Source organism: Vulpes lagopus, chromosome 7 (assembly GCF_018345385.1).
Source record: "Vulpes lagopus strain Blue_001 chromosome 7, ASM1834538v1, whole genome shotgun sequence".
NCBI lineage: Eukaryota > Metazoa > Chordata > Mammalia > Carnivora > Canidae > Vulpes > Vulpes lagopus.
Window position 1 is genome coordinate 6,125,242 of NC_054830.1, and position 26,372 is coordinate 6,151,613.

Consider the following 26,372-nt stretch of genomic DNA (forward strand, 5'->3'; position numbering starts at 1 on the left):
TCGTGCATAGCCATTATATAAATGTTAACCAATCTACACACGCAGATATACACATAAGAAAAATAAAGCGAAATTAAGAAATACGTAGATGTATGGCATTAATCAGGGTTCTCCTGAGCAATAGAACCGATGGGATATGGGATAGACAGATGCAGAGATAGGGACGTAGGTAGTCCCGTAAAGAAGTGAGTTTTACACGTAGGAAATTTCCCACGAGGAAAGTGGAACACAGGACAGTTAGGCAAGCAGCTTCACGGTTGTTGCCCAGCTGGTAGGTGGTGGAGGTGGGATCGGGTCCAGGGGTTAGGTGCCTGCCTCTAACCACTGCTCCTCACAGCCAAGGCAGACGACATCGTTGGCCCCGTGACCCACGAAATCTTTGAGAACAATGTCGTTCACTTGATGTGGCAGGAGCCAAAGGAACCCAATGGTCTGATCGTGCTTTATGAAGTGAGTTACCGACGGTATGGCGATGAGGTAAGACTCCTGATGCTCGGGCCTGTGCCTCCTTTTTTTTTTTTTTTTTAAATTTATGATAGACACAGAGAGAGAGAGAGAGAGAGAGAGAGAGAGAGGCAGAGACATAGGCAGAGGGAGAAGCAGGCTCCATGTACCGGGAGCCCGACGTGGGACTCGATCCCGGGTCTCCAGGATCGCGCCCCGGGCCAAAGGCAGGCGCTAAACCGCTGCGCCACCCAGGGATCCCTCCTCCCTCTTCTTAAACCTGGCCCAGGCACTTTTCCTATCAGATGTGTTGTCATGAGGACTCAAAGCCTCAGATTTACAGCTTTCCAGGGCGATGGCTCAGAAGTGCCAATCTATAAACTTATTTATTTCCTGTTTCCCACATTGCTTCTCACATTTCAGCCTTGTCCTACAAGATGAATGATGGTGTGTCCCTCCTGACACGGCAGGAGACCCATTTCCGTTTAGACAGAGTTCTCTGAGTCTGGGGACAAATCACTTAAGATCTTGATAAGTAATTTTTTGTTTGCTACCAGACACCGTGCAGGGTGGTGTGTGAACGCAGAGATGTGCAAGATATGTAACCTGAGAACAAAAAAGTGTCCAGGCTATCCTGAGGGTTCTACTGGGTGTCTTGCACACAGGAGGCAGGGAACACACAGTAGTATCTCATTTATTGTGTTTTATCCCGTCCAAGGCATGATAAGCAGCCCCATGATTTTTGTGGACTGCTAAAAAAGAAAAAAAAAGACGCTGCCAATTCTAATTGTAAGTCTGTGCTGCTTGTAAGATGCATTGCAACTTCAGAAATGCCAAAATGTGAAAATAATATGCCTCTCAGGACCGATGAAATGCGATAAATCCTCAGAATAGCCCAGTGACCTTGGTACTGAGGCAGCCAGAATTTAAATAGTTTTGTCCAGGGTCATGAGAATAAAGTCAGGATTCAAACCCAAGACTATCTGATGTTCTAATCCAAGGGTTGGCAACTGTTTTTCTGTAAAGGGCCAGATAGTGAACATGTTTGGCTCTGCAGCCAGATGGTCTCTGTTGCAAATACTTAACTCTGCTGTTGTAGCTCGGAAGCCACCATATAGAGGATGTGTAAACTAATGGGTATGGTCGTGTGCCAGTGAAACATTTTTTTTTTTACAAAAACAGGCAGCAGGCTGGAGTTGGCCAGTTCGCGCTCTAAGCCACGCCTGTAACTACCGTGGGGGTAGATTTCTGTCCCTAGGAGGGCTTTGGGCTGCTCAGAGTCACTGGTGGGGGCTTGAATCTAAAGGGACAACTCTCCCCTTTACTGTGTGACTTTGAGCAAATGAGTCACCTCACCTCCTTGGGTTTGACTGAGCCCTTCCCCGTCCCAGACATTGCACTGAGTCCTTTGCAACCATCCATGTGAACCTCACAATGACCCAGCCAGGTGGGATCTGTTAGTGCCTCCTTTTTTGGGCAGGAGCATAGACACTGGAGGAGCTGAGTGGACTTGCTCGGACTCAGGACTTAAACTGGACTGTTGGGCTCTGGAGTCTGCTATCTACACCTGAGGGCAGTCACTTAGGTCAGAGGTCATTTTCTATATATGGCCAGAAAGTTAAAGTTTTTAGTTTTTAGTTTTTTTTTTTTTTTAAGATTTTTGAAATTTATTTTTCATGAGAGACACAGAGAGGGAGAGGCAGAGACACAGGCAGAGGGAGAAGCAGGCCCCATGCAGGAAGCTCGATGTGGGACTCGATCCTGCGACCCAAGAATCACGCCCTGAGCCAAAGGCAGAAGCTCAACCACTGAGCCACCCAGGGGTCCCTGAAGTTTTTAGTTTTGGGAGCCAGAGTCAGGCTTGGGCATGAGGTTTTTTTTTTTTTTTTTTTTTTTTTTTTTATAATAACAGCTTTACTGTGATACATTTGCATACCATAAAATATATCCATTTAAAATATACAGTTTGGGGTGCCCGCCTGGCTCAGTCTGTGGAGCGTGCGACTCTTGATGTCAGAGTTGTGAGTTCGAGCCCCACGTTGGGTGTAGAGATTGCTTACGAATAAAATCTTTACAATAAAACAAAATAAAATAAAATACACAGTTCAATGGTGTTTTTAAAAAAGATTTTTGCAATTTTTATTGTAAAGTTTTATTGAATTGTATACAATTCAATGGTGTCTTTTTAAAGATCTTTACAATCTTTATTGTAAAATTTTATTGAATTGTGTATAATTCAATGGCGTCTTTTTAGAGATCTCTTCCTTTTTTTTTTTTTTTTTGAGGTTCTATTTATTTATTCATGAGAGTCAGAGAGAGAGGCAGAGACCCAGGTAGAGGGAGAAGCAGGCTCCATGCAGGGAGCCTGATGTTGGGACTCCATCCCGGGTCTCCAGGATCACACTCTGGGCTGAAGGTGGAGCTAAACCCCTGAGCCACCCCGGCTGCCCTTTAGAGAACTTTATAATTTTTATTGTAAAGTTTTATTGAGTTATATATAATTCAGCATTTTTAAAAAAGATTTTTACGATTTTATTGTAAAATTTTATTGAATTCTCTATGGATTTGCTTGTTCTGGACACTTCCTATGAATGAATCATACGATATATGGCCTTTTGTTACCGGCTTCTATAATCATCATCATGTTTTTGAGGCCCGTCCATGCAGTGGTGTGTGTCCAGGCTTCATTCCTTTTCATGACTGAGAAATATTCCATCATATGGGTGGACCACATTTTGTTATTCACTCATCCATAGATGGACATTTGGGTCATTTTCACCTTCTTGTGAGTAATCCTGCTCAGAGCATTTGTGTGTAAGAGCTCAGAGCATTTCTGTGTGGATGTGTGGTTTCAGTTCTCCTGGGTGCATGTCAAGGAATGGGGTCCCTGGATCCCTTGCTAACTCTTTTAAGGAAATGCCCACTCTTCCCACAGTGGCTGCACCATTTTATATTTCCTATGATTCCAACACTTGTTCTGGGCTATCTTTTTTATTAGAGCCATGCTGGTGGGTGCCAGTGGTATCTCATCGTGGTCTTGGTTTGCATTTTCCCGATGGCTCATTTGGGCCTGAGTTTTGTTGTGCTCTTCCCTGAACCCATGGGGGCTCTTCGGCTGCAGGCAGAAGTTAGGGTCAGCCCTAGAACCAGGGTGAGGTTGAGGATGGGAGGCAGGAGTTTCGCAAAGGGGAGGGTCAGCTTCCAAAAGAAGTTTGGGATGTTTTGGGCAGCAAAGAGGAGCATGTGGATTCTTTGCAATGGGCAGCATGTTTCCACTGCAGACCCTCCTTGATTTTATTTGTGCTGCTGTGACCAACTCTTTCCCATTTGCCTGGACTTTGCCAGTAGTGAGCACTGAAGTCCTACATTGTAGGAACCCCTTAGTCCAGGGGAAACTGGGACAGTTGATTACCCTATTACCCTATTGACCTAACCCTAAATTCTCCCAGCTGCCTCCCTTTGACTGGACTGCCTCCCCTGTTCCTGGAGCCCAAGGGTCACCAGTAGGAATCCCCATTAGAGTGTCTGCCCCACATGGCTGAGCACCAATCCCAGACAGACTGGCCCCTTATTTTATTTTATTTATTTTGGTTTGTTCACATTTTTTTATTTAAATTTAATTTGCTGGGCAGCCCTGGTGGCACAGCAGTTTAGCACCGCCTGCAGCCCGGGGTGTGATCCTGGAGACCCGGGATCGACGGGTCCTGTGTCAGGCTCCCTGCATGGAACCTGCTTCTCCCTCTGCCTGTGTCTCTGCCTCTCTCTCTCTCTGTATGAATAAATAAATAAAATCTTTTAAAAAATTTTAATTTGCCAACATATAGTATAATACCCAGTGCTCATTCCACCAAATGTCCTCCTCGGTGCCCATCACCCAGTTACCCCATTCCTCCACCCACCTCCCCTTATGCAACCCTTTGTTTGTTTCCCAGAGTTGGGAGTCTCTCATGGTTTGTCTCCCTCTCTAATTTTTACCACTCAGTTCCCCTCCTTTCCCTTATAATCCCTTTCACTATTTCTTATATTCCACGTACGAGTGAAACCATATGATGATTGTCCTTCTCTAACTGACTTATTTCACTCAGCATACACACCACATCTTCTTTATCCATCATCTGTTGAAGGACATCGTGGCTCCTTCTGCAGTTTGGCTATTGTGGACATTGCTGCTATGAACATTGGGGTGTAGGTGTCCCGGTGTTTCATTACATCAGTATCTTTGGGTAAATATCCAGTAGTGCAATTGCTGGGTCGTAGGGTAGCTCTATTTTTAACTTCTTGAGGAACCTCCACACTGAGTGGCTGTGCCAGTTTGCATTCCCACCAACAGTGCAGGAGGGTTCCCCTTTCTCCGCATCCTCTCCAACATTTGTTTCCTGCCTTGTTAATTTTCCCCATTCTCACTGGTGTGAGGTGGGATCTCATTGTGGTTTTGATTTGTATTTTCCTGATGGCAAGTGATGCAGAGCATTTTCTCATGTGCTTATTGGCCATGTCTATGTCTTCTTTGGCGAAATGTCTGTTCATGTTTTCTGCCCATTTCATGATTGGATTGTTTATTTCTTGGGTGTTGAGTTTGTTAAGTTCTTTGCAGATCTTGGATACTAGCCCTTTGTCTGATAGGTCATTTGCAAATATCTTCTCCCATTCTGTAGGTTGTCTTTTAGTTTTGTTGACTGTTTCTTTTGCTGTGCAGTAGCTTTTTATCCTGATGAAGTCCCAATAGTTCATTTTTGCTTTTGTTTCCCTTCAGACTGACCCTGTTTGCCCATTAGGGGAACACAGAGATGGGGGGGAAAATAGGAGACAGTGAGAGATTGCAGTCACCTTTTAAAAAACCTTGTCAGAATAACACCCAGTGCTCACCCATTCACCCCCACCCCCCGCCCTCCTCCCCTTCCACCACCCCTAGTTCGTTTCCCAGAGTTAGGAGTCTTCATGTTCTGTCTCTCTTCCTGATATTTCCTACCCATTTCTTCTCCCTTCCCTTCTATTCCCTTTCACTATTATTTATATTTCTTCTGTATGTTGGCAAATTGAACACCAATAAAAAATAAATTTATTATTAAAAAAAACATTCTTGAAAACAAAAACAAAACAAAACAAAAAAACCTTGTCATAGACAATATGGCGGATTATCTCCAACATTTTCCTTTATTACCTGGCATTGCTTTGATAAAGTAAGAAAATAATGTAAAAATAGTTTTTTTAAAGATTTTATTTGTTAGAAAGCAAGAGAGTACAAGAAGGGGGAGCAAGAGGGGGAGAGAGAGAGGCAGGCTCCCCACTGAATAGAGAGCCCGACTTGGGGTTTAATCCCAGGACTCCAAGGTCATGACCTGAGCCGAAGGCAGACATTTAACTGAGCCACCCAGGCACCTCAATTTTTTTAAGCATACCATTAATACTGTTGGGGTATGAATTTGCCAGTTCTACAAAATTCTCTCCAGCATTTGGTGGGAGGTCTTTTTTTTTTTTTTTTTTTTTTTTTTTTTTTTGGTATTCGTAGGTTAATAACTGAAATCCCCTCTAGCTGCATCACCTTAGAATCTCCCTGTCCTTGAGCCTCTTGCTGGAGTCATTTGCTCTCTTACCTCATCCCCTCTCTGCCCAGGAGACCCTGGCCCCAGGGACCACCCCCTCCCTGGAAGGAGCATCGATGTTGAACTTTGGTGTACTCCTGTCCTTGGCTTCAGTATCTTTCACAGTTTTGAGATTCTTTCTTGATGGCACAAACTTTCATATATTTGGCTTCTTTGCTCTTTGTAAGGTTTTGCTTCTCTCTCTCTCTCTCTCTCTTTTTTTGCTTCTCGTTCTTGCTTTTGTTTCTCAGTGCCTGTGGAGAAATAGCCGCCTTGGGTTCTTGTTCCTTCCATCATGCTCCCTTCCCGGTCTTCTCACCCCTTGAGGTTTGTGGGACCCGTTGCCGGCCTTGGAGGATGCATTTCCACTTTGTTCCTGATAGCAGCTACCTTTGGTTGCTATATTTGCTTATTTGTCCCTTTCTGCTTGGTGACTCATTCTACTTGGAAGAACCTTTGGATCAGAGCCCCCACCCCTGCTGCCAGCCCAATCCAGCGCGATCTGTTTTCTGGCTGCTATTGTCACATGATAAGCCCAGGAACTTGGAGCTGTTTTGGAAAGTTCTTAAAATTTGGCCTGACCCGTGCAGGTTTCATGGTCTCATTTCCCAGTGATCTTGCCTCTCCCGAGAAAGCTCTGGGTTGATCTCTGTTTACACGGTCATCACTGGGCTGTGTATGCTTTACTTATCTCCTCTCTGTTTTCAGAGATTGAGGTAGATCCCATCTCTTTTTTTCAGAATGGCCAAATCAGTCAAATCAAATCAAGAGGTGGGAAGGAGCTTTAAAACGTGTCCTTGGGACGCCTGGGTGGCTCAGCCGTTAAGCATCTGCCTTTAGTTCAGGGCGTGATCCTGGAGTCCCGTGATTGAGTCCCACATGGGTTCCCTGCATGGAGCCTGCTTCTCCCTCTGCCTGTGTCTCTGCTTCTCTCTCTCTCTCTCTCTCTCTCTCTCTCTCTCTCTCTCTGTCTCTCATGAATAAATTAATAAAATTTAAAAAATCTTAAATAAAATGTGTCCTTAAGACATAAAGTACATTCACGTGTTTGGATCTGAGGCTAGCAGGTGGGGGGCAAAGCCTGAAATTTGGTTTAGGTCACGTAGGTCTCTTCTTCCCCGACCTTCTTGGACTTTCTAGAGGCCTGGTGACTGTGTCCCCCAGTGGTTTCAGAAAGCTCAGGAGCCAGATGGTTCTGGATTCAAGGGTTGGCCCTGCCACGTACCAGCTATTAGATCTCCAAAGATCTCCATGTCATCTCTTCAACCAGAGGTGTTGGCAAACTTTTTATGCCTGTTTTTGTCCAGCTCGAGATCTAAGAATCGCTTTCCTATCTTCAAATGGCTGGAAAAAGAATTCAGAACATCGAGAGCAGAATAGTGTTATGACCCATGTCAACCTGGGTGATGTTTAGCTTTGGCATCCGTCGCGTTCAGTGGGCTCATGGCCTCATCTGCTTGTGGATGGATGCTATGGGTTGGCGATTGGCCTCGGGCTGCTCTTGTGCTACAACAGCGGAGTTGAGTGGGTCATTTGAGTTGGTCCCAGTGACCGCCTGGCCCCTTGAAGCCAAAAACATGTGCTCTCTGGCCCTTTATGGCAAAAGTTTGCTGACCTCTGCCCTGGTCGCCTCTTTCTGGTCTCTGACGTGAGGCCGAGCCCCAGTGGGGTTGTCAGAAGAGGGAAATGACACGATCCAGGTCAAAACACCTGGCTTGTGGTTTAGGAAGGGGTGGTTGTCACCAATAACAACAGCTTCCACCTGAGCTTCCTTACCTGGAGAGCCAGAATGTGGAGATTCTGACCGGGCCAGCGTGGCTCATGTGCGTGGTACTCGGACTGTGGCTTCCTTCCTCGGTGTCATTTTGGAGCAGGGGACATTCCTGCTGGGGATGGACATTCCCGAGTGACAAAGAACAACCCTCACACCTGCCCTCTCTCCTCTTCTTGTCTTCCAGGAGCTGCACCTGTGTGTCTCCCGGAGGCATTTTGCTCTGGAGCGTGGCTGCAGGCTACGCGGGCTGCCTCCGGGGAATTACAGCGTGCGAGTCCGGGCCACCTCCCTGGCGGGTAACGGCTCCTGGACAGAAGCCACCTATTTCTACGTGACAGACTATTGTAAGTCTGCATGCCAGAGCATTTCAGAGGATGGCTGGGGAAGCGTGGAGGCCATGCCCGCCGGCCCTGGCCTGGACCTCTGGGTCTGCTGGCTGGTGCTGTGTGACCTGGGCAATGTGCTTGCCCTTTCTGAGCCTGTACTTCCTCGTCTGACCATGGGGATAATAATAAGATCCCCACTCCCCCTTGCCTTGGAGGTGAAAGGAGATTTCAGTGACATTATGAATGTCAAATAGCTTGTACAGAGCATGTCTAATTAACATTAGCTCCTGTTGCTAGTGTCTTAATATTTGTTTTTACATGGGTTGTGCTCTCCAAGGGAGGACACGGGAGCTTGCCTACTTAGTCTCAGATGTGTTCTTGATATGTGGGCAGTAAGTGCTGCCACTGGGTGAGCAGGGTACACTGGACAGGGTGGGAGGCTGGGGAAGGCTGAGCTGGTCAAGGAATGCTTCCTGGAGGTGGTGACATCTTGACCCAGACCTAGAAGAATGTACAAGTGGGGACAAAAGAAGATGGCTATCCTGGCATGCGGTAGGAGCCTAGACACTTGAATGAGCAAGCAAACAAATGACTGAGAAGCAGGGGAGATTCTAGACCAGGAGGAGTGAGAGCTTGGGTGGGAGGGTTGAAACAAGGCTCCTGCTTGGCTGGCTGGATTTTCAAACATACTGGGCACAGCGGGACTTTGGAAAGTGGGAAGTGATTCTTGCTGGCCAGTGTCAGGGCTGCGATGAGCGTCGTGACACCAGCTGGGTGTGCGATGCTATGATTCCGATGGTGCCTAGTAGAGTTAGCACAGACCCTGCCAGGTTAGGAGCAGGGATCCCAGCAAGTCTGCCGTCCCTTCAGATGCCAGATGCAAGTTGGGGGTTCTCCAAGCTCCCTTGAACTTCTAACTGGCAACAAACTTAGGGGTTCCCATGACCCTCTCCCCCAGATTCAGTCATTTGCTAGATCAGCTCCCCGAGCTCAGGAAAGTGTTATATTATAGTGACCGTGTTATTATTATAAAGGCTATCGGTCAGGACCACCCAAATGAAGAGACACATAGGGGAAGGCCAGGAGGGTCCAGGACACTGGGCTCCTGAGTCTTCTCTCCCTGGAATCAGGAGGTGTCCCATTGTCCTCCTGGCATTCTGATGTGGTCACCAGCCAGGAAGCTCCTCTGAGCTTTGGTGTTGAGGGTTTCGTTAGCATACGCAGTACTGATCGCATCGTTGGCTGTGTGACAGAACTCCGTCCCCAGTCCCTCTGTGCTCTGGAGGTCAGGCTGGCTCAGGTCCCAACCTTCCAATCACATGCTTGGTCTGCTGGTGACCAGCCCCCATCCTGGGTCATCTCCTCTCATAGCCTAAGCTCAGGGATGTTCCAAGAAGCTTGTCAATAACAAAAACACTCCTATTACCCAGGACATTTCAAGGATTTGGAGTCTCTTGCTTAAGAACCAGGGACGCCATGAATAAAATGGCAAGGAAAATATCAAAATGGGAAAAATGTTTGTAACGTCATTGACAAAGATTTAATCTCCTTGATATAAAATGAATATCTATATTATAGATATATAGATATATAGTATGTGAGTAGAAGATATATATAAATCCCAACACAAGAATATGCAAAGAACATAAATAGCCAATTTTTTATAAATAGCCAATTTAAAAAGAAATATAAAAGATAGAAAACATAAGAAAAAGTCCAACCAAAATCACACCAAAAAAGAAAAAGAAAAAAGAAGCAAATTAAAACAACATGTAATTTTTAATGTATCGGATTGGCAAGGCTTTTGTTTCTGGGTGTTTTTTTAAAGATTTTATTTATTTACTTGAGAAAGAGAGAGAGAGAGCACAAGCTGGGGGAGCAGCAGAGGGAGAGGGAGAAGCAGACTTCCCACTGGGCAGGAAGCCCGACCTGGGGCTTGATCCCAGGATCCTGGGATCATGACCTAAGTCGAGGCAGATGCTTAGCTGACTGAGCCACCCAGGCACCCTTAAAAATTATTAAGACTTTCAAGATGGTGACAGTGGAGTGTTAGGGAGCCAAGTGTGGGGACTTGGATGATGGCCTGGGCTATGTGTCTGTGAAGCTGGCCCTGTGGGGTGTGGGGGGAGAAGACTGACAGTGGGCAGTGGTCTGGGGGTCAGGGCCTCTGGGAGCCAGCCGGTGTTTCAGGACTGCTGGAAAAGAAGAGTTGGGGAGACCAGCAGAGAGGCTCGGGGACAAGAGAAGGGGCAGGTGTGTGTGGCTCCCACCATTATAGGCATAGGTGTGATTTGTGATATGAACACATTTTGATGCGAACCATATATTTTCTTATTCCATTTCAGTAGATGTCCCATCGAATATTGCAAAAATTATCATCGGCCCCCTCATCTTTGTCTTTCTCTTCAGTGTTGTGATTGGAAGTATTTACCTGTTCCTGAGAAAGAGGTGGGTACGCTGGTGCACTGGTAAATGGTGAAAGACTGGCTCTCCAGAAAAGAAAGTATGCCTAGATACAGAGAGAGCTATAGCTAAGCTCATTATAAATTTTGCTGACCCCCTCCCCCCAAAATGTTGCTGACATGAGGGATACAGATAGCACACAACGTACAGGTAATGATCATAATACAGTACATAATGCTCTTTATCATAAATTCCCTCTAGTTGGTTGATTCTCCCCAAATGTTTTGGTTGATTTTCTTCCCCTCCCCGAACCTTTGTATCTACAGTCCACCTATGGCTGCGGGTGATGAGTGAGTGTAGCTCCAACCTGAATGTTGGTTGATGTCTTATTTTCATTAAAGAGTAAGGGAAAAATGAACTAAGATGTGCAGGTTCATCAACAGAGAGGTGACTTCACTCAATCAAGGAGTAACTCTTAAATGCCAGAGAACATTTTCTCAAAAATTTTTTGCCATTTGCAACATCGTGGCTACGGAGATGACATGCTTTCTTTTTTAAAGATTATTTCTTTGAGAGAGAGAGAGAGAGCAAGCAGGAGGAGGGGCAGAGGGAGAGGGAGAGAGAATCCCAAGCAGACTTCATGTTCAGCAGGGAGCCCAACGCAGGGCTCGATCCTAGGATCCCGAGATCATAACCAGCCTCTTGGGATGCCTGGGTGGCTCAGTGGTTGAACGTCTGCCTTTGGCTCAGGTCATGATCCTGAGGTCCTAGGATCGAGTCCCACATCGGACTCCCCGCAGAGAGCCTGCTTCTCCCTCTGCCTATGTCCTTGCCTTTCTCTGTGTGTCTCTAATGAATAAATAAATAAAATCTTAAAAAAAAAAGAGTCAGCTGCTTAATTGACTGAGCCCCCAGGAGCCCTGAAATGACACACTTTTACGCTTATTCTGCATTGTCAACATTTTTTTGCCATCATTTCCTCAAGCCTGGACAGACAACAGAATGATAGATGGAGTCTTGGTTTGTAGCATTCCTGTTTCTTTCTGTGATGTAAATATTCCCACTGTGGCCAGTTTCAAGTTACAGACCTGACACTGATGGTAGTAAGAAGTAACATGATAATTAGGAAGTGGTGAGTTTTGCCTTTAATGTCATTTTATTTAATTATAAGCCGATTTCATGTAATTTTGGACGATGGCTGTATTTAAAGCCTGTTCTCAAACTTCCTGAAAATTTAGCAGTTGTTTCTCATGAGCTGGGATGAGAACAGTAAAGGGTGAGTGGCCTTTAGGTGTTATATGGGCAACTGTAAGTTATGGTTTGTGGTCCTGTGTTGATGCACGGAAGTAGCCATATGATGGGCTCCCACTCCTGACACCCTGGACCGTATCCAGGATCACATGGATGCCCCTGGTAAGGGTTGCCGTTTGCATTGAGGAGCCTATATTCCCGCTGCGAGTGACCCAGAGTCCTGTGAGAATATCAAGCTGGTATGTCCTCCTTGTTCTCCTCCAGGCAGCCGGATGGGCCACTGGGACCGCTGTATGCTTCTTCAAACCCTGAGTACCTCAGTGCCAGTGATGGTGAGTACCATCCCCTTACCCCTCGGTGGCCAGAATCCTGCCTTTTGGGCTCCTTGGCCATCACTGTCAAGTGGAGTCAGGGGTTGACACCCGGGGAGGCTGACACGAGCTCTCTTGTTCACTTGAGCTTGCAGACCTGCCCCTTGCCGACCTGCCCCTTGCAGACCGCCTTACTCTGAGCAGCCAAGCACCTGGTGTATGGCTGGGCTGGTCTAGCTGGTCTGGGACCCGTGAACTGGGCTGAGAATCTGGTGTCTCAGCTGTAGGAGTGTGGATCCTGGGACCTGTGCCAGGGACGGTGCCAAGGGTCAGAGTCAGAGAGCCATGTATGGACTTGCCATCCAGGCTGGCCAATGGGAGTTGGAAGCCAAAATGAGAGACGGGGGATGAGGGGTGGGGAGGACAAGAATGAAGGGTAAGATGGGGCAGACAGGGGACCATGTGGGTGCCGGGGACACACATGCTGCTAGCAGGAGCCAAACACGGATGTGACGCTGATGCTGGTGGTGGGAGTGTAGGACCGACTCAGTTTCCCTTGATTGTACCAAAGGGCATTGAGTGGCCCCTAGAGGTAAGGCTTGGTTGTTCCTTCAGAGGAGAAAGCATGTGCCACGTTATGTTTCCAAAGTACTTCATGGAGCCAAAAAAAATCAAAAGGTGACTTTTGAGGCATGGGCACTGTTGCGTGGCAGGATGCTGCCGTGGGATACAGGGGTGATGTTTTTAAGGATACCCAGGATTTGTTTTGATCAGGTCTGATAAGGCATGGGGCACCACACAAGGAAGCCCCGGGGTCGGGCAGGAGGCAGAGGGAGTGTGGGAGAAGGTGGATGAGCATCTTCATTGTGGTCTCCTCAGGAGGACAAGGCAAGGCAGGGTGAGATCGAGGACTGGCTATTTTGAATGATCTCAGTGGGTTCTGGGGTGTACAGGCTGGGCCTTGGTTGACCAGCCCTGTCTTCAAATACAGTCGCATTCTGAGCTACCAGGGTTAGGACTTCAACATAAATTTTTTTGGGGGGAACACACAATTTAGCCCCCCTTTGGAAGAAGGCAGGAACCATTTTGGCTTTTCTTATGAGGCCTTTGTGCATTCGTCTGCAAGTTGTTGGCCGTGTAACAAACCACCCCAGAGTTAGTGGCTTAAAACAGCCGGCATCTATTAGCTCACCATTTGGTGGGTCCACCACCTGGGATCTGCTCAGCTGGGGTAATCTTTTGGTCTCGCCAGGGCTCGTTCACATGGCTGCAGGCTGCCTGCTGACCCATCAGCTGGTGCTGGGTGGTCTTGCGTGGCCTCTGTCACATGTCCAGCAGTTGGCAGGCTGGGTGGCCTCCCATCCCCTTGGCGCTTTACAGAAACGACAGCCTGAGATGGGAAGTAGGGTCGTTCGGCGGCTGGGCTCTGAGATCGGATCGAAAGGATGAGGAGGCAGGCTCAGCTTGGCATTTCCTGGCGGGGACCCTGGATGGGGTGTGGCTCCTTCCCAAGCCTTGGCTGTCCCCTCCGAGAAGGGGACAACCCCACACCTGTCCTGTCCTTGGCTCTGTGCCCAGTGCCCAGCACAGGTCCTGGACCACAGAAGTCACTTAGTGGACATTTGCCGGGTAGGGGGTGGTTTGGGGGGCTCAGGTGGGAGGCAGCTGGGGCTCCCTCCAGCGGGTCGGCCGAGGATGCCGCGTAGATAAATGAGGAGCAGTGTTTCCATGTTCTGTGTATGTGCCGGACGAGTGGGAGGTGCCGCGGGAGAAGATCACCCTCCTGCGCGAGCTGGGGCAGGGCTCCTTCGGCATGGTGTACGAGGGCAACGCCAGGGACATCGTCAAGGGCGAGCCCGAGACCCGCGTGGCCGTCAAGACCGTCAACGAGTCCGCCAGCCTGCGAGAGAGGATCGAGTTTCTCAACGAGGCGTCAGTCATGAAGGGCTTCACCTGTCACCACGTGGTAAGTCCTGCATTTGCCCTGGAAGCGGCCAGAGGCCTCCTTCCGTGCATGCTCCCCGTCCCACCTCTTCCGTCCTCCCCCCTCCGACTGCACAGTGCAGGAGGACACCAGCCTGCCACCGGCCTGGCCCCCGCTCTGCCAAGCATCCTAAAGGTATGGGGCCGGTGCCTACCTTCTCCCTTCTCTCATTTTTTTTTTTAGAGATTTTATTTATTTATTCATGAGAGACACAGAGAGAGAGGCAGAGACACAGGCAGAGGGACTCGAACCCAGGACCCCAGGATCATGCCCTGAGCTGAAGGCAGATGCTCAGCCCCTGAGCCACCCAGACGCCCCCTTTGTCCTTCTCTAATCCCATCCTTTCCCACCTTGCCCAGAGCCAGACTCATTCCATTGCTCTCCAGAATCTTTTGTGTCTTCCCTCTTCCTGGGCCCCCTTGTAACCCTTAAACATGAGGTGAACCACCTCATGTGTGTGTTTTTTTTTTCAATTTGCTCAGAATTTTATTAGGATTAGGTTCACAAGGAACAAGGAGGGGCTTCTGGGGAGGGGGACAGGAATACCGCAATGACAAGCGGCCTTGCATAGACACCAAGGCTGGCTGGCGGGCTTGCGGGCACAGCGTGGGGGAGGGGGCGAGGGATGGAGGGAAAGAGAGGCTTGGGAGAACAGGGTGGCAGCAGAGCCCCCCAAGGCCACAGCGGCCCTCCCCACCTCATGTGGTTCACCTCATCCCCCCCCCCAAGTCAGCACAGCCTCTTCATGCTCTTCTGCACCCATGGTGGTCCCATTGCTTCTCCATGAGCCTTGTGTCCTTTCTTCCTCGCCGTGCGTTGTTAAAGGGGGTCCGCCCCATGCTAAGGCCCATTCTCGTCTCTTGGATGCAGGAGATTCCTGCCCTTGTGGAGCTTCCTGTACAGCCGTGGAGTCCGACTGTAAACCCGTGGGTTCCTTATGGAGGATGTTAGGAGTCAATGCTGTGGCAGGATGTAACAGCAGAGCAGAGTCAGGGGGCTGGGAATGTGGGGGTGGGGAAGGTGTTTTAAGGATGGAGGGATCGAGGGGCGCCTGGGTGGCTCAGCAGTTGAGTGTCTGCCTTTGGCTCAAGTCATCCTGAGGTCCTAGGATCGAGTCCCACATCAGGTTCCTTGCAAGGAGCCTGCTTTTCCCTCTGCCTTTCTCTCCACATCTCTCATGAATAAATAAACAAAATCTTAAAAAAAAAAAAAAGGATGGAGGGATTGAGCTATATGGACATGTCAGGGACCAGAGAGTCAGGCAGAGGGAAGAGCAGGTGCAAAGCCTTGGAGGTGGGGACATGCCTTATGTGCTCAGGGACACCAAGGAGCTCTCCGAGGGGCCGCCTCAGAGTGTTGCTGACTGCTCCCCCACCCCCCAGACCATGAGTCCAGAATCCCTCCTCCCTCCCCTGTCCCAGCAAGGCATTGACCCTGGCATTTGAGCCGGACAGACCAGGGCCCCCCACATGGGGTGCCGTGTGCAACACAGATGTCAGACGGGGGAGACCTTGGTGGGTGGAAACCTTCCCCCAGGCCCTCACCCAAGATGACCCCCTGTGCTTGCCTCACAGGTCCGCCTCCTGGGGGTGGTGTCCAAAGGCCAACCGACGCTGGTGGTGATGGAGCTGATGGCTCACGGAGACCTGAAGAGCTACCTCCGCTCCCTGCGGCCGGAGGCTGAGGTGAGCTGGCTCTGGGGACCCGGCAGGGCGCCCCCCCCCCACACTGGCCACGGGCACCCGAGACCCTGAACCCAACCCCGTGTTTTGACTTTAGAATAACCCCGGCCGCCCTCCGCCTACCCTGCAAGAGATGATTCAGATGGCGGCGGAGATCGCCGACGGGATGGCCTACCTGAACGCCAAGAAGTTTGTGCACCGGGATCTAGCAGCCCGAAACTGCATGGTCGCCCACGATTTCACTGTCAAAATCGGAGGTTTGTCTGGCCTTCTGCTTTGAAGCATGTGGCCCAGGCCAGGTTCGATTTCGGAAGGGGTTGTCTGACCCAAGCAGCTCAGCTTTTTCCAGTAGCGCAGAGCGGACCCCTGGTCCTCACACTGTAGTTTAATTGCATTTGCACGTGGGCGTGCGTGTTTACTGCTCTGCATAACTGTGTTCCCCGTCGGTGGAAGCCACCACTCTAGGAGCCCATAGATGTGACTGGCGATGGATAAGTCGCCACGATTTTCCTGCCCTCACGCAGCAGGTGCTCTTTATCTGCACCCCCCAGCCCCTGGGTAGCCCCTGGCCACCTGTGGCCGTTTACATTTAAGGTAACTTAGATTAAACAGAATTGAAAATGTGTTCCTTGGCTGCACTGGCCACATTTCAAGCGCTCAGTCGCCACCTTGAGCCTGCTGGCTGCCATATCGGGCCGTGTAAACGTAGACCGTGTTCATCATCATCACAGAACGTTCCACTGGACAGGGCCATTCAAGGGTGAACAGTAACATAGAGCTTGTATAAACAAGATAAGGAAGGCTGGGAAAGGAGTCCTGAAGGGAACACAGAGTTCCTTCGTAGAGAGGAGACACCTCTCTCTGCAGGGAGGCAGGCTTTGGGCCAAAACTTGTAGGATGAGTTGACCTGAATGACAGCATGCCAGGGGGCACTCCAGCATATGCCAAGGCCTGAGGCCAGAAGGATGGTTGATGTGAGGTGAATTTAAAGGAACGTGGAGGAGAACAGACCAGAATGAGATGTGAGCTTAGGGAGAGAGGCAGGAGGCAGACCTGGAAGGGCCTTATTAGTCAATTAGTCACCGAGGTCAAATCATCCCAAGGAGCCAGTAGGAAGCTAGAAGTGATCCAATTTATGACCCCAAAATGACATTATCAGCAAGGGAAGCCAGAAGTGGTGGCATCCTCCTTATAATCCCCAAAGACCTCCTCCCTTAGCCATGGGAAGCAAGAAATAGTATGATCCTGTAGCTTCTCTTGTGCAGTGGACTGTTGGGGTCAGGATGGGGGGAAGGTCCTGCAGGTGAAACTGGCAGTGAGCCTGGGGCGGGGCTGGAGTGATGGAGAGGAAGAGTTGGATTAGAGCGGGATGTGGAAGAAGAGTGTGTAGGACGCGCTGCTGTTGTAGATGTGGGTATGAGGAGAGAGGGGTGGTCCAAAGGGGACCCGATCCTGGGTTTTAAGCTGGGCATCTGGGTGGTGGGGGGCCCATACATAGCAGAGAAGAGCATGTTGGCTGCAGAGACCCAGAACTTCAGTTTGGGATAACTGCAAGGTCGTGGGTGGGAAGGAAGGATTGCTGAGAATGGGATTCCCAGGCCGTGGGCCAGAATGTTACTTCTTGGCCACTTGGTGCTTCCTTATCCTTCCCCTTACCTGGTGGTCCACCCTCTCCCTCTATTTCCCCATGAGTACCCTCAGAATCCATTCTCACTGGACTTGACCGCCACCTAGGTGAGCATACACCTGGGGCAGGTGAGCCCATCTGAAGGTTCTCCAAGGCATGGGGCAGTAAAGATGGAGACACCTGGACTGTAGGCTAAGGGTTAAGACCATGTGAATCATTTGTTGTCAGACTTTGGGATGACCAGAGACATCTATGAGACGGATTACTACCGGAAAGGAGGCAAGGGTCTGCTCCCCGTGCGGTGGATGGCACCGGAGTCCCTGAAGGACGGGGTCTTTACCACTTCTTCTGACATGTGGTGAGTTGTGCATGGATTGGCGGACAGAATGCTGGGCTTGAATACCAGGTCCTCCCACCAGTGTGACCGGCAAGAGGGGGCCAGTTAAAACCCGCCTTCCTTCCTCATAGGCTCTTGATCCGGGAAGTGAAGGGGATGTCCTGTCTGAGGACCCTTGCACGGCTACTTGTGATCCGATTGACACTAATATAGGCATTTCTGAATGCAGCATGAATTGTTTAATTAACTGGCCAACCGCGTTCTAGGAAACCAAGAAAGGGGGCGTGTGTGTGTGTGTGTGTGTGTGTGTGTGTGTGTGTGTTTGTTACTACTTTCAACTGTCGTTGGCAGGTCCTTTGGCGTGGTCCTTTGGGAAATCACCAGCTTGGCAGAGCAGCCTTACCAAGGCCTGTCTAATGAACAGGTGTTGAAATTTGTCATGGACGGAGGGTATCTGGATCAACCCGACAATTGTCCGGAGAGAGTGTAAGTGCAGAAAGAGTGCGGTGCGCGGGCTCTTCATCAAAAAGGCATCGGCCTTTGGTTTGTGTGTCTTACGTCTACACGTGAGCTGGTGTTAGCATGTTGTGTCTTCTCATGGACACTTTTTTGCACATCATGCTACATATATGCACGTCACATCTTTACACGTATGCTGTCTTGCATATCATGTCTGTGGAAGGCTATAAAGAAACCCCGCAGCAGTGGTTACCACGGGAGAAGGCAACTGGGTGGCTGGGGTGGGATATTTCTGTTTAACTGTCGATCCTTTATATACTTTACCATCTGACATATCAATTATATCTCAACAGAATTGGGAAAAAAATCTTAAGCATAAACATTAGAATTATTTTTTGGTCAGGGAGATGTGTTACCTATCTCCCCACTCCCCCAATTTTTGTTGTAAATTTTAGTCATAGAAAAAACAATTTTTTTGTTATAGGACCAAGACACACAAACAGGCCATTAAACACTTCCAGACTTGTCCAGTCTTACTAATAGTCTGGTAAACATAAAGTAAAATGAAGGAAAATACTATCTTCCTAAATTAGCAAAAAAAGGGAAAGAAGAACGAAAGAAAAGAGAGCTTTAATACTCTGTGCTGGCAGTGGTTTGGCTAGATAATCATTCTTATCCCCCTGTTGTTAATAGCTGCTCAGAGTAATGTTATTTTAAAATTGTATTTATTTATTTGAGAGAGTGAGAGCACATGATCAGGGGCAGAGGCAGAGGGAGAAGCAGACTCCCTGCCAAAGAGGGAGCCCGACATGGGGCTCGATCTCAGGACCCTGAGATCACGACCTGAGCTGAAGGCAGACACTTAACCGGCTGAGCCACCAGGTGCCCCTAGAGCAATATTATTTAAAGTCTCAGAAAGATTGAAGTGATCTAAATACCCAGCAACAGGAGAACTGCCAAGTAAATTTATCAATTAAAATGATGTAGCAATTGAAATTTTAAATGATGCTTATAAAAATATTTTACAACTTGGTGGATAAGCCTATGTTAAAATGTTAAATGTAAAAAGTGTGCATCTATTGTTCCCAAATGTCTCTGGATAGAAAAGACAAAAGAGGTGAGATCTGTAGGAGAGTTGAGTGCAGACTAATTTTTCTTCATGTTTTGGTTCTACAATGAGATTGTTTGCATATAATATTCTTTATCAATGTTTCTTAAAAATTTTCCCCTCCTTGAAAATCCAGGGGGAGAGACCATTTGGAGGCTTCATCCCCCAAAGAATAAGACTGTTAATTTAGAAAACTCGTTTGGAAGGGGACCTCATAGGAAAAAGTATGAAGCAGAGTTATTTAGAAACTCTGAGCAGTTATTTCTAAATGTTGCTTCATGAAAGTCCTTTCCTAGCCACGAGCAGCTGGCTGTAGTTCCAGGACCAGGGAAATGAAGTAGGCTCTAGGGCAGAGGTCCATAAATTTTCTTTTTTCTTTTTATTTCTTTGACAGAGATAGAGAGCCAGAGAGCACAAGCGGCAGGGAGGGGCAGAGGGAGAAGGAGAGGCAGACTCAACACAGTTGAGCAGGGAGCCTGATGTGGGGCTCGATCCCAGGACCCTGAGATCATGACCTGAGCCAAAGGCAGATGCTTAACTGACTGAGACACCCAGGCATCCCCACAAACTTTCTTTAAAGGGCCATATTATAAATATTTCCAGCCTTGTGGGCCATGTGGCTCTCTGTTGCAGTGATGCAACCCTGCAGTGTAGAATGAAGATGGCCATGAACAGTACATAAATGAATAGGTGTGGCTGTGTGCCAATAAAACTTTATTTACAAAAACACTTCAGGGGGCCAGATTTGGTCCACGGGTGGGAAATTTGCCAAACCCTGCCTTAGAAGTTACAGTGGGGAGAAGAAGCGGTAAAATAGAAATCCCAAGCCCCCAGCACCTGTACTGTGTGCTCTCGTAACCCCTGGCCAGCACCCTGGAAGTCACGAGTGCTAGGCCTGCAGGATGGCTGCTCAGAGAACCTGGTTCGCTAGGTTCAGTCCACTTAGCTGCCCCATCAAGCCTCAAGCATCTCAACCCTGAAGGATCTTGGACCCTAGAAAGAGTGCTCATTGGCACAGGGAAGCCTTTTAACAGCCCCAGTAGTTATTAAGTTTTATGAAATGCACCAAATGGGGATGGCTGGGTGGCTCAGTGGTTGAGTGTCTGCCTTTGGCTCAGGTAGTGATCGAGTCCCTGCGATCCCTGGATCGAGTCCCACGTTGGGCTCCCTGCATGGAGCCTGCTTCTCCTTCTGCCTGTGTCTCCGCCTCTCTCTCTGTGTCTCTCATGAATAAATAAAATATTTAAAAAAAAAAAACCTAGAAAAAAAAAGAAAAACATGTGGCTGCATCAAGAGGGGCCCTTCTTGATCTCACCTGGGAAATCCTGTTTCTGTCTTGCCCGTTGCCTGCACTGGTGGCCGCCTTCTGATATTGGCACTTGTCATCATGGGTGTGGGACACAGAGGACAGGGTCAGGGTGGGGACTGCTTGGCTGGATGCCCCGGGGCCATTCCTGACGTGTCCCTCTGTCCTGCAGCACTGACCTGATGCGCATGTGCTGGCAGTTCAATCCCAAGATGCGGCCCACCTTCCTGGAGATCGTCGACCTGCTCAAGGATGACCTGCACCCCAGCTTTCCAGAAGTTTCCTTCTTCCACAGCGAGGAGAACAAGGCACCCGAGAGCGAGGAGTTGGAGATGGAGTTTGAGGACATGGAGAGTGTCCCCCTGGATCGGGCCTCACACTCTCAGAGGGAGGAGGCCGGGGGCCGGGATGCAGGGTCCTCGCTGGGCCTAAAGCGGAGCTACGAGGAGCACATCCCCTACACTCACATGAACGGGGGCAAGAAAAATGGACGGATTCTGACTCTGCCAAGGTCGAATCCTTCCTAACAGCACCTGTCTTGGGGATGGGGATCCCGTCTTCACTTTCCTCTGCTTTGAAGGCCTCCAGAAAACTCAGGATTCTCATACGAATCTGCCACAGTGTCAAACGGAGCTCAGAGATCATTACTATCCATTGCTGTTCATCTATGACTTAAAAACACATTTGTTTGCCAATTTGACTAGCTGTCGGAGAATTTAACTGTGACCCTGGAAGAGAAGGGGTTTCCTTGGCTGCTGTCCTTGTAGACAACTGAGGTTTTAAGCCAGGATGTTACTTTTTTTTTTTCTTTTTTTAGTAGATTGAAAGCAAGCACCTGTTTTTACAAATCTCTTTTTTCTTTTTTTTTTTTTTTTTTTTTTCTTTTTTCCTGGTATCTGAGCTACAGTATAAAGCATAAAACTTGTTTGTGGAACAAAAGTTTGAAAGAAAGAAAAAAAAAAAAAGCCAACCCTGTTCCAGTAGAATTTCAGGCTTTACAGAGCGGGCTTTGGGAAGGTTTTTCTCATCCAGGCTGAAGGATTTTTTTTTTTTCTTCACAAAAATCAGTTCCTCAAATTGACCAATAGCTGCTGCTTTTATACTTTTGATAAGGATCTGCAGTCCCAGCGTGTGGCTCACGTGTGTCTGTGTGTATATGTGTGTGTGTATGTCCAGGCTAGACATGGCTGGTGTGTGTGTGTATGTGCACACAGTCATGTGTGTGCAAAGTGTTCATGCCGAGTTGATGCTTTGGGGGTCGGCTCATGAAGGTTCTGTTCTTCTTGAGCTCCTGATCCTCCCATCTCCTTCCTTCTTATTTACTGGGAGACTGTGCCCTCCACAGATTCTTCTGCCCCAAGCCTAGTCTCAGGAGTCTTTTCTCCCTTAACTTTGGTGAAAAATGTTTTCCGGGAGCCAAGGGAGTAGTTTGGAGTGATAGTGGATCTTTTCAAGACCAAACAAAGCTAGGACATAAAAAAAGAAAAAAAAAGAAAAAAAAAAAGAACTGAGATGATTAAGAGTTTTGAGAATATATTGTAACATATTTAATTTTTTAAAACTCTCCAACGTCAGCCTCATAAGTTATTACCCTGTTTCCTGGGGTGGGGGGAGGGCTTGTGGATTGGTCTGCCTGTGTGCAGAGGGGGTGCGAGGCACCAGTGGCTGATTTGTTTGGTCTTAAAGGCATCCACTTTTCTGGGAATAAAGCCACATTAGCTGCTGACCCTTTTGGACGTGATGAGGCCATGCTGAGGGTGTGGGCCATTGGGTTTGGTGGATGGTTTGATTTCTGCTTGGGTAAGCCGATAGCCACCTGGAGCTGAGTCCTGCCTTCAGACATACTTGTGGCTCTTGGATCTGTTGGTTCCTTGTGTGTACCTCGCACGCTTCCTCAACTGGGTGTGCACAGCCTACAATTATTGTGCAAACAACCGAATCAAATCCCAAAGTGCGACAGCCCAGATGGACTTTGAGAACACTAAGCAATATGAAGCGAGATGCACCTGTTGGTCCCCTCCACCCTCAGGGCATCCAACTGTCCTCAGAGATGACCTCCCAGAAGCTGCTCTGTGCCCAGTGACCTCAGCTGGGCCAGATGTGGGGCCTGAGCAGAACTCTCAGGTGCTTACGATGTTACAGTCCCCAAGAGAGTAGAGTCTGGAGGAGAAACTGCTAAGGACCTTCACGCCACCGAGAACTTCTGAATGGGCGTGAATCCAGTTTCTTCCCTTTGGGGGAAAGAATCACAGCTGCTCAAATAAAGAACATGGTGAACTCCTTACTTTGGTTCATCAAAATCATCACCCACGGGTTATCCCTGAGAGCATTTTCTCATGAGTTTTTGATTGCTTCCTTCTCTTCTCTTAAAAGTTGTGGGCTTAAGAACAGGATAGAGACAATGGCGACCTCTGAACCTTCTTGATTAAGAACACAGGTAGACATAAATCCCAATTGCCTATTACTCTCTTATTTATATGATTTGAGAAATTACAGCACGTGAAATATTTCTGGGGAGCCTCAATGATTGGGTACAAGGAACAAGAGTACAGAAATTATTTTCGCCAAATTTATTTTGTACATATAAGAGGGTCTGTACGTAAATTAAAAACATGTAGATCTAGGTATTTTGTTCTTTTCATAGTAAATTTGTAGTGGCCGTATACGACACTAGCAACAATTTTCACATTTTTCTAATTCAGAAAGGTTTTCTTATATTAGGGGAAAATTATTTATTTTAATATATAAAAAAATCACTGTAAAAATCACTTTCGTAAAAAAATGGAGTGCATGTAAATTTTTATCAAAAGAAAAATAAACAGGTGAATGTGGGGTAATGATTTTTTTTTTCCAGCACAGTCTACCTCAGTGTATCATTAGGATGTGGTTCAATAATGGACATCTTTGAGACTTCAGAATTCTGCCTGGATCCAATATGAATCAGGGAAAATCTGTATCAGCTGATTCCAAAAGCCAGGGACCAGTAAGAATTTTGAGGGAGGGAGTTGGGATAAAGTGTGGCTTTCGTGTGAGCATTGATCTTTTTTTCTGGCTGATAGTCTTCTCTGAATTCAATCCCCCTCCACTTTGTTTTGATCCTCCATCCATTGACACCATGCTCCCAAACATGAGCAAAATTTCAGGCCATCATGATGTATCTGATGTGTGCAGTGCCCAGGCTTGAGCTACTTTCCTTTGGTGAGGAGAGGATACTCCGTCTCCTGCTGGGGAAAAGAGAGGCTGTGGTGCAAAGCCAGCATCCCTACTGTCTCACTGCATCCCCCTGAAGTGAGAACAGAGGTGCCCTGGGCTCTCCATGGCTTGTTCCTATTCCTTTTAAGCTCAGATGCTTTTTGGGAGTGGAATGACGAATTGCACTGGTGGGCACCTCACACACAAACACCTGATGTAGCATTTCTATTCTCTAAGTGGAAAAGGGGAATGTTAAGAAACTCCAATCCAAAACCCACCAGCATGCTGGGTATATTTTTTAGCAACAAAACCTTGGACCCCTGTGTTTGGTTGACTTCAGGCCAATGCTTGTTTGAACTTGTGGGGCTTTGAGAACCCATGTGTAAGCTTGGGAAGGACCAGCAGGGCTGTTGTCATACTTGCCAGACCTCACTGCCTCTTGTCATACTTTCAGACACTGCCCCCACAGGCTAACTTACCTTTCTGCACTTACCCTGGGGGGGGTAGAGGAGAGAGCTGGGCCCACTTGCACAAATGGGATTTCATCTATTTTCCTTAGCCGCCTCTACTACTGCAGTGAGAAGAGCAAGCAGCCATTGGGTCCCAAGCCTTTTTCATCACATAATGTTGACTAACAATGACTTTGGTCCTGGAAAGTCATGGCTGCCCTGGGGAGGGGGTTTGCAGTGATGGGATGTACTGGGGGGACTTATAGTGATGGGCTATAAAAAAGGCAACAGCCAGCTTAGGTTGACACTTTTTGTTGTTTGCTTTTAAAGATGTCTCATTATTATTAAAACCGTTTTCATTAATGTGGCCTAATCCACATAGTAATTTCTTCTTCCGGGAGGAGAATAGCAAGCACATTACTTTCTCCCAGGACCAGTGATGTCAAACACACTTCTGGAAATGTTTGTATTCTGGGAGCTATCCTTGGTGCTTTCCTGTTATTCAAGCTAGTAGGGAGAAATGCTGCTGGTTCTCTTGGAGAGATGTTGAGCACAAGGGAGAAAGTATGGGAATTGATGCAAGGGTCTGCACATGCAATCCTGGGACGGTCGGAGACTGCTGCCAATTGATGGAAAAATCTTCCATTCTCTCCCACCAGAGCAATCTGCCATAAAACGTGCTTGTTGGGTTGAGAGGTGTACATTTGTAGCTGTCAAAACAGTGGTCAGTGGGCAGCACTGCCTTCAGAGCATGGTCCATGCTAGTCATCTGGGTAGGTGATGGATGTGCTGTAGTCCCAGGTACAATCGCTTTTCTACTTCACGGTGAGTGAAAGTTTGGTGTTAAATGTCTTTTGGATACCACTTGGCGAGTCCCTGACACCTCAGGCTCTTCAGAATTATGATTTTGTTGGGGATAGGGAACAGGGAGATGCTGATTGTATATAAACGGTACATGTAGAATGGTGTCCCTTCAGAGAGCCTTCCAGAATGTTCTTTAGACTATTGCTTTACACCAGAGGTGAAGTTGAAATGGAAAGAACAAATGCTGATTTGTTCCTGTGTTTGAAAGAATGTGATGGACTTTCAGGGGCTATAGCTAAAAGTGAATGTTTCCTTAGGGGTCCCCCAGAAGCAGAGGGAAACGTTGACTTTTTGAGCTCACTGACAACTCATACCAGTTAGGGTCCAGAACCAATCTCCAGCCAAATACTTATTTGGATATAGGCCCTAAAAGTCCTTCTTAAAAACCAGATCATGAATCTGAGGCTCTTGGTTCCCTTTGAGAAGGAAGGAACAACTTCCAAGATAAGTGTGCATCTATGCACACATTCAGGAATGGCTTGCTTGTTTAGTCTTTCTACTTTGTGTGCCTGGGGGGTCTTGGCCCTGCATGTCAGCAGCAGACACTTCCCATCTGCTGTCAGCTGCACAGGATCAAATGTGCCTCGGCTTATGTGGAAAACAACTCAGAAACACAAAACCCACCAAAAGCTCAATTATTTTTTCAATGTTTTCCTACAAGAGCCAAGTAGCACCATGTACAGAATATGCCTTTTTTTTTTTGAAATATTGAAATTGCTCTGCATGTAAAATATGGGATAATTACTTGTTTATATGAAAATTCTGAATAAATTATCTGAGAATAGCCTTGTTTTTGCGTGGTGTTCAACAAGGACCTGTGAACTGTGTGGGGTTGTGGCTATGGGTTGGGCTGTGTTAAGGGAAATCTAGAAGTTATGGGTATCTGTTTTAAGAAGGAACAAAACTATGGGTTCTACAGAACAATGAAGCAGGAGGTTAAATATTTTATAATCAGGGCTGATGATCTGCTGGTACATACCTGTACAGTTGAACTGGTGGTTTAAATATTGAACTATTTACATACCAGTTGGTAAGTAATCACTACCCATGATGCAAGCCCTAAGGGGTCCACTGCAGAGTACAAGGGAATCTCCAGGATCTTACTCCATTCCACCATGCTGAAGACTTACATATTGAATACTTTTAATGTCATCCTGGCAACCTGAACCTGACCCCAGGGTGGGTGGTCAGTGGGGGACCACAGATTGAAAGAATATTTTGAACAGCCTTGCACAAACTATACACAGAGTGCAGTGGGTAAGGAGATAGACTC

The 26,372-nt window shown here is 47.8% G+C and overlaps 1 protein-coding gene across 4 annotated transcripts in view; it reads left to right on the forward strand.

Annotated features, from left to right (window-relative positions):
- The window catches only part of INSR (insulin receptor), a 137,067-nt gene extending 111,184 nt beyond the window's left edge, over window positions 1-25,883 (forward strand). For 2 of the 4 annotated variants that reach the window (XM_041760591.1, XM_041760593.1), the window contains 10 exons: window positions 338-477; window positions 7,985-8,144; window positions 10,472-10,574; window positions 12,045-12,112; window positions 13,813-14,057; window positions 15,650-15,760; window positions 15,855-16,014; window positions 17,613-17,742; window positions 18,073-18,207; window positions 20,767-25,883. In XM_041760591.1, coding sequence (XP_041616525.1) covers window positions 338-477; window positions 7,985-8,144; window positions 10,472-10,574; window positions 12,045-12,112; window positions 13,813-14,057; window positions 15,650-15,760; window positions 15,855-16,014; window positions 17,613-17,742; window positions 18,073-18,207; window positions 20,767-21,121 — 1,607 coding nt within the window. In that variant the 3' untranslated portion in view covers window positions 21,122-25,883. The remainder of the gene's footprint in view (window positions 1-337; window positions 478-7,984; window positions 8,145-10,471; window positions 10,575-12,044; window positions 12,113-13,812; window positions 14,058-15,649; window positions 15,761-15,854; window positions 16,015-17,612; window positions 17,743-18,072; window positions 18,208-20,766) is intronic. The other 2 variants (XM_041760592.1, XM_041760594.1) reach the window with 1 other exon arrangement.
- Window positions 25,884-26,372: the final 489 nt, after the last annotated feature.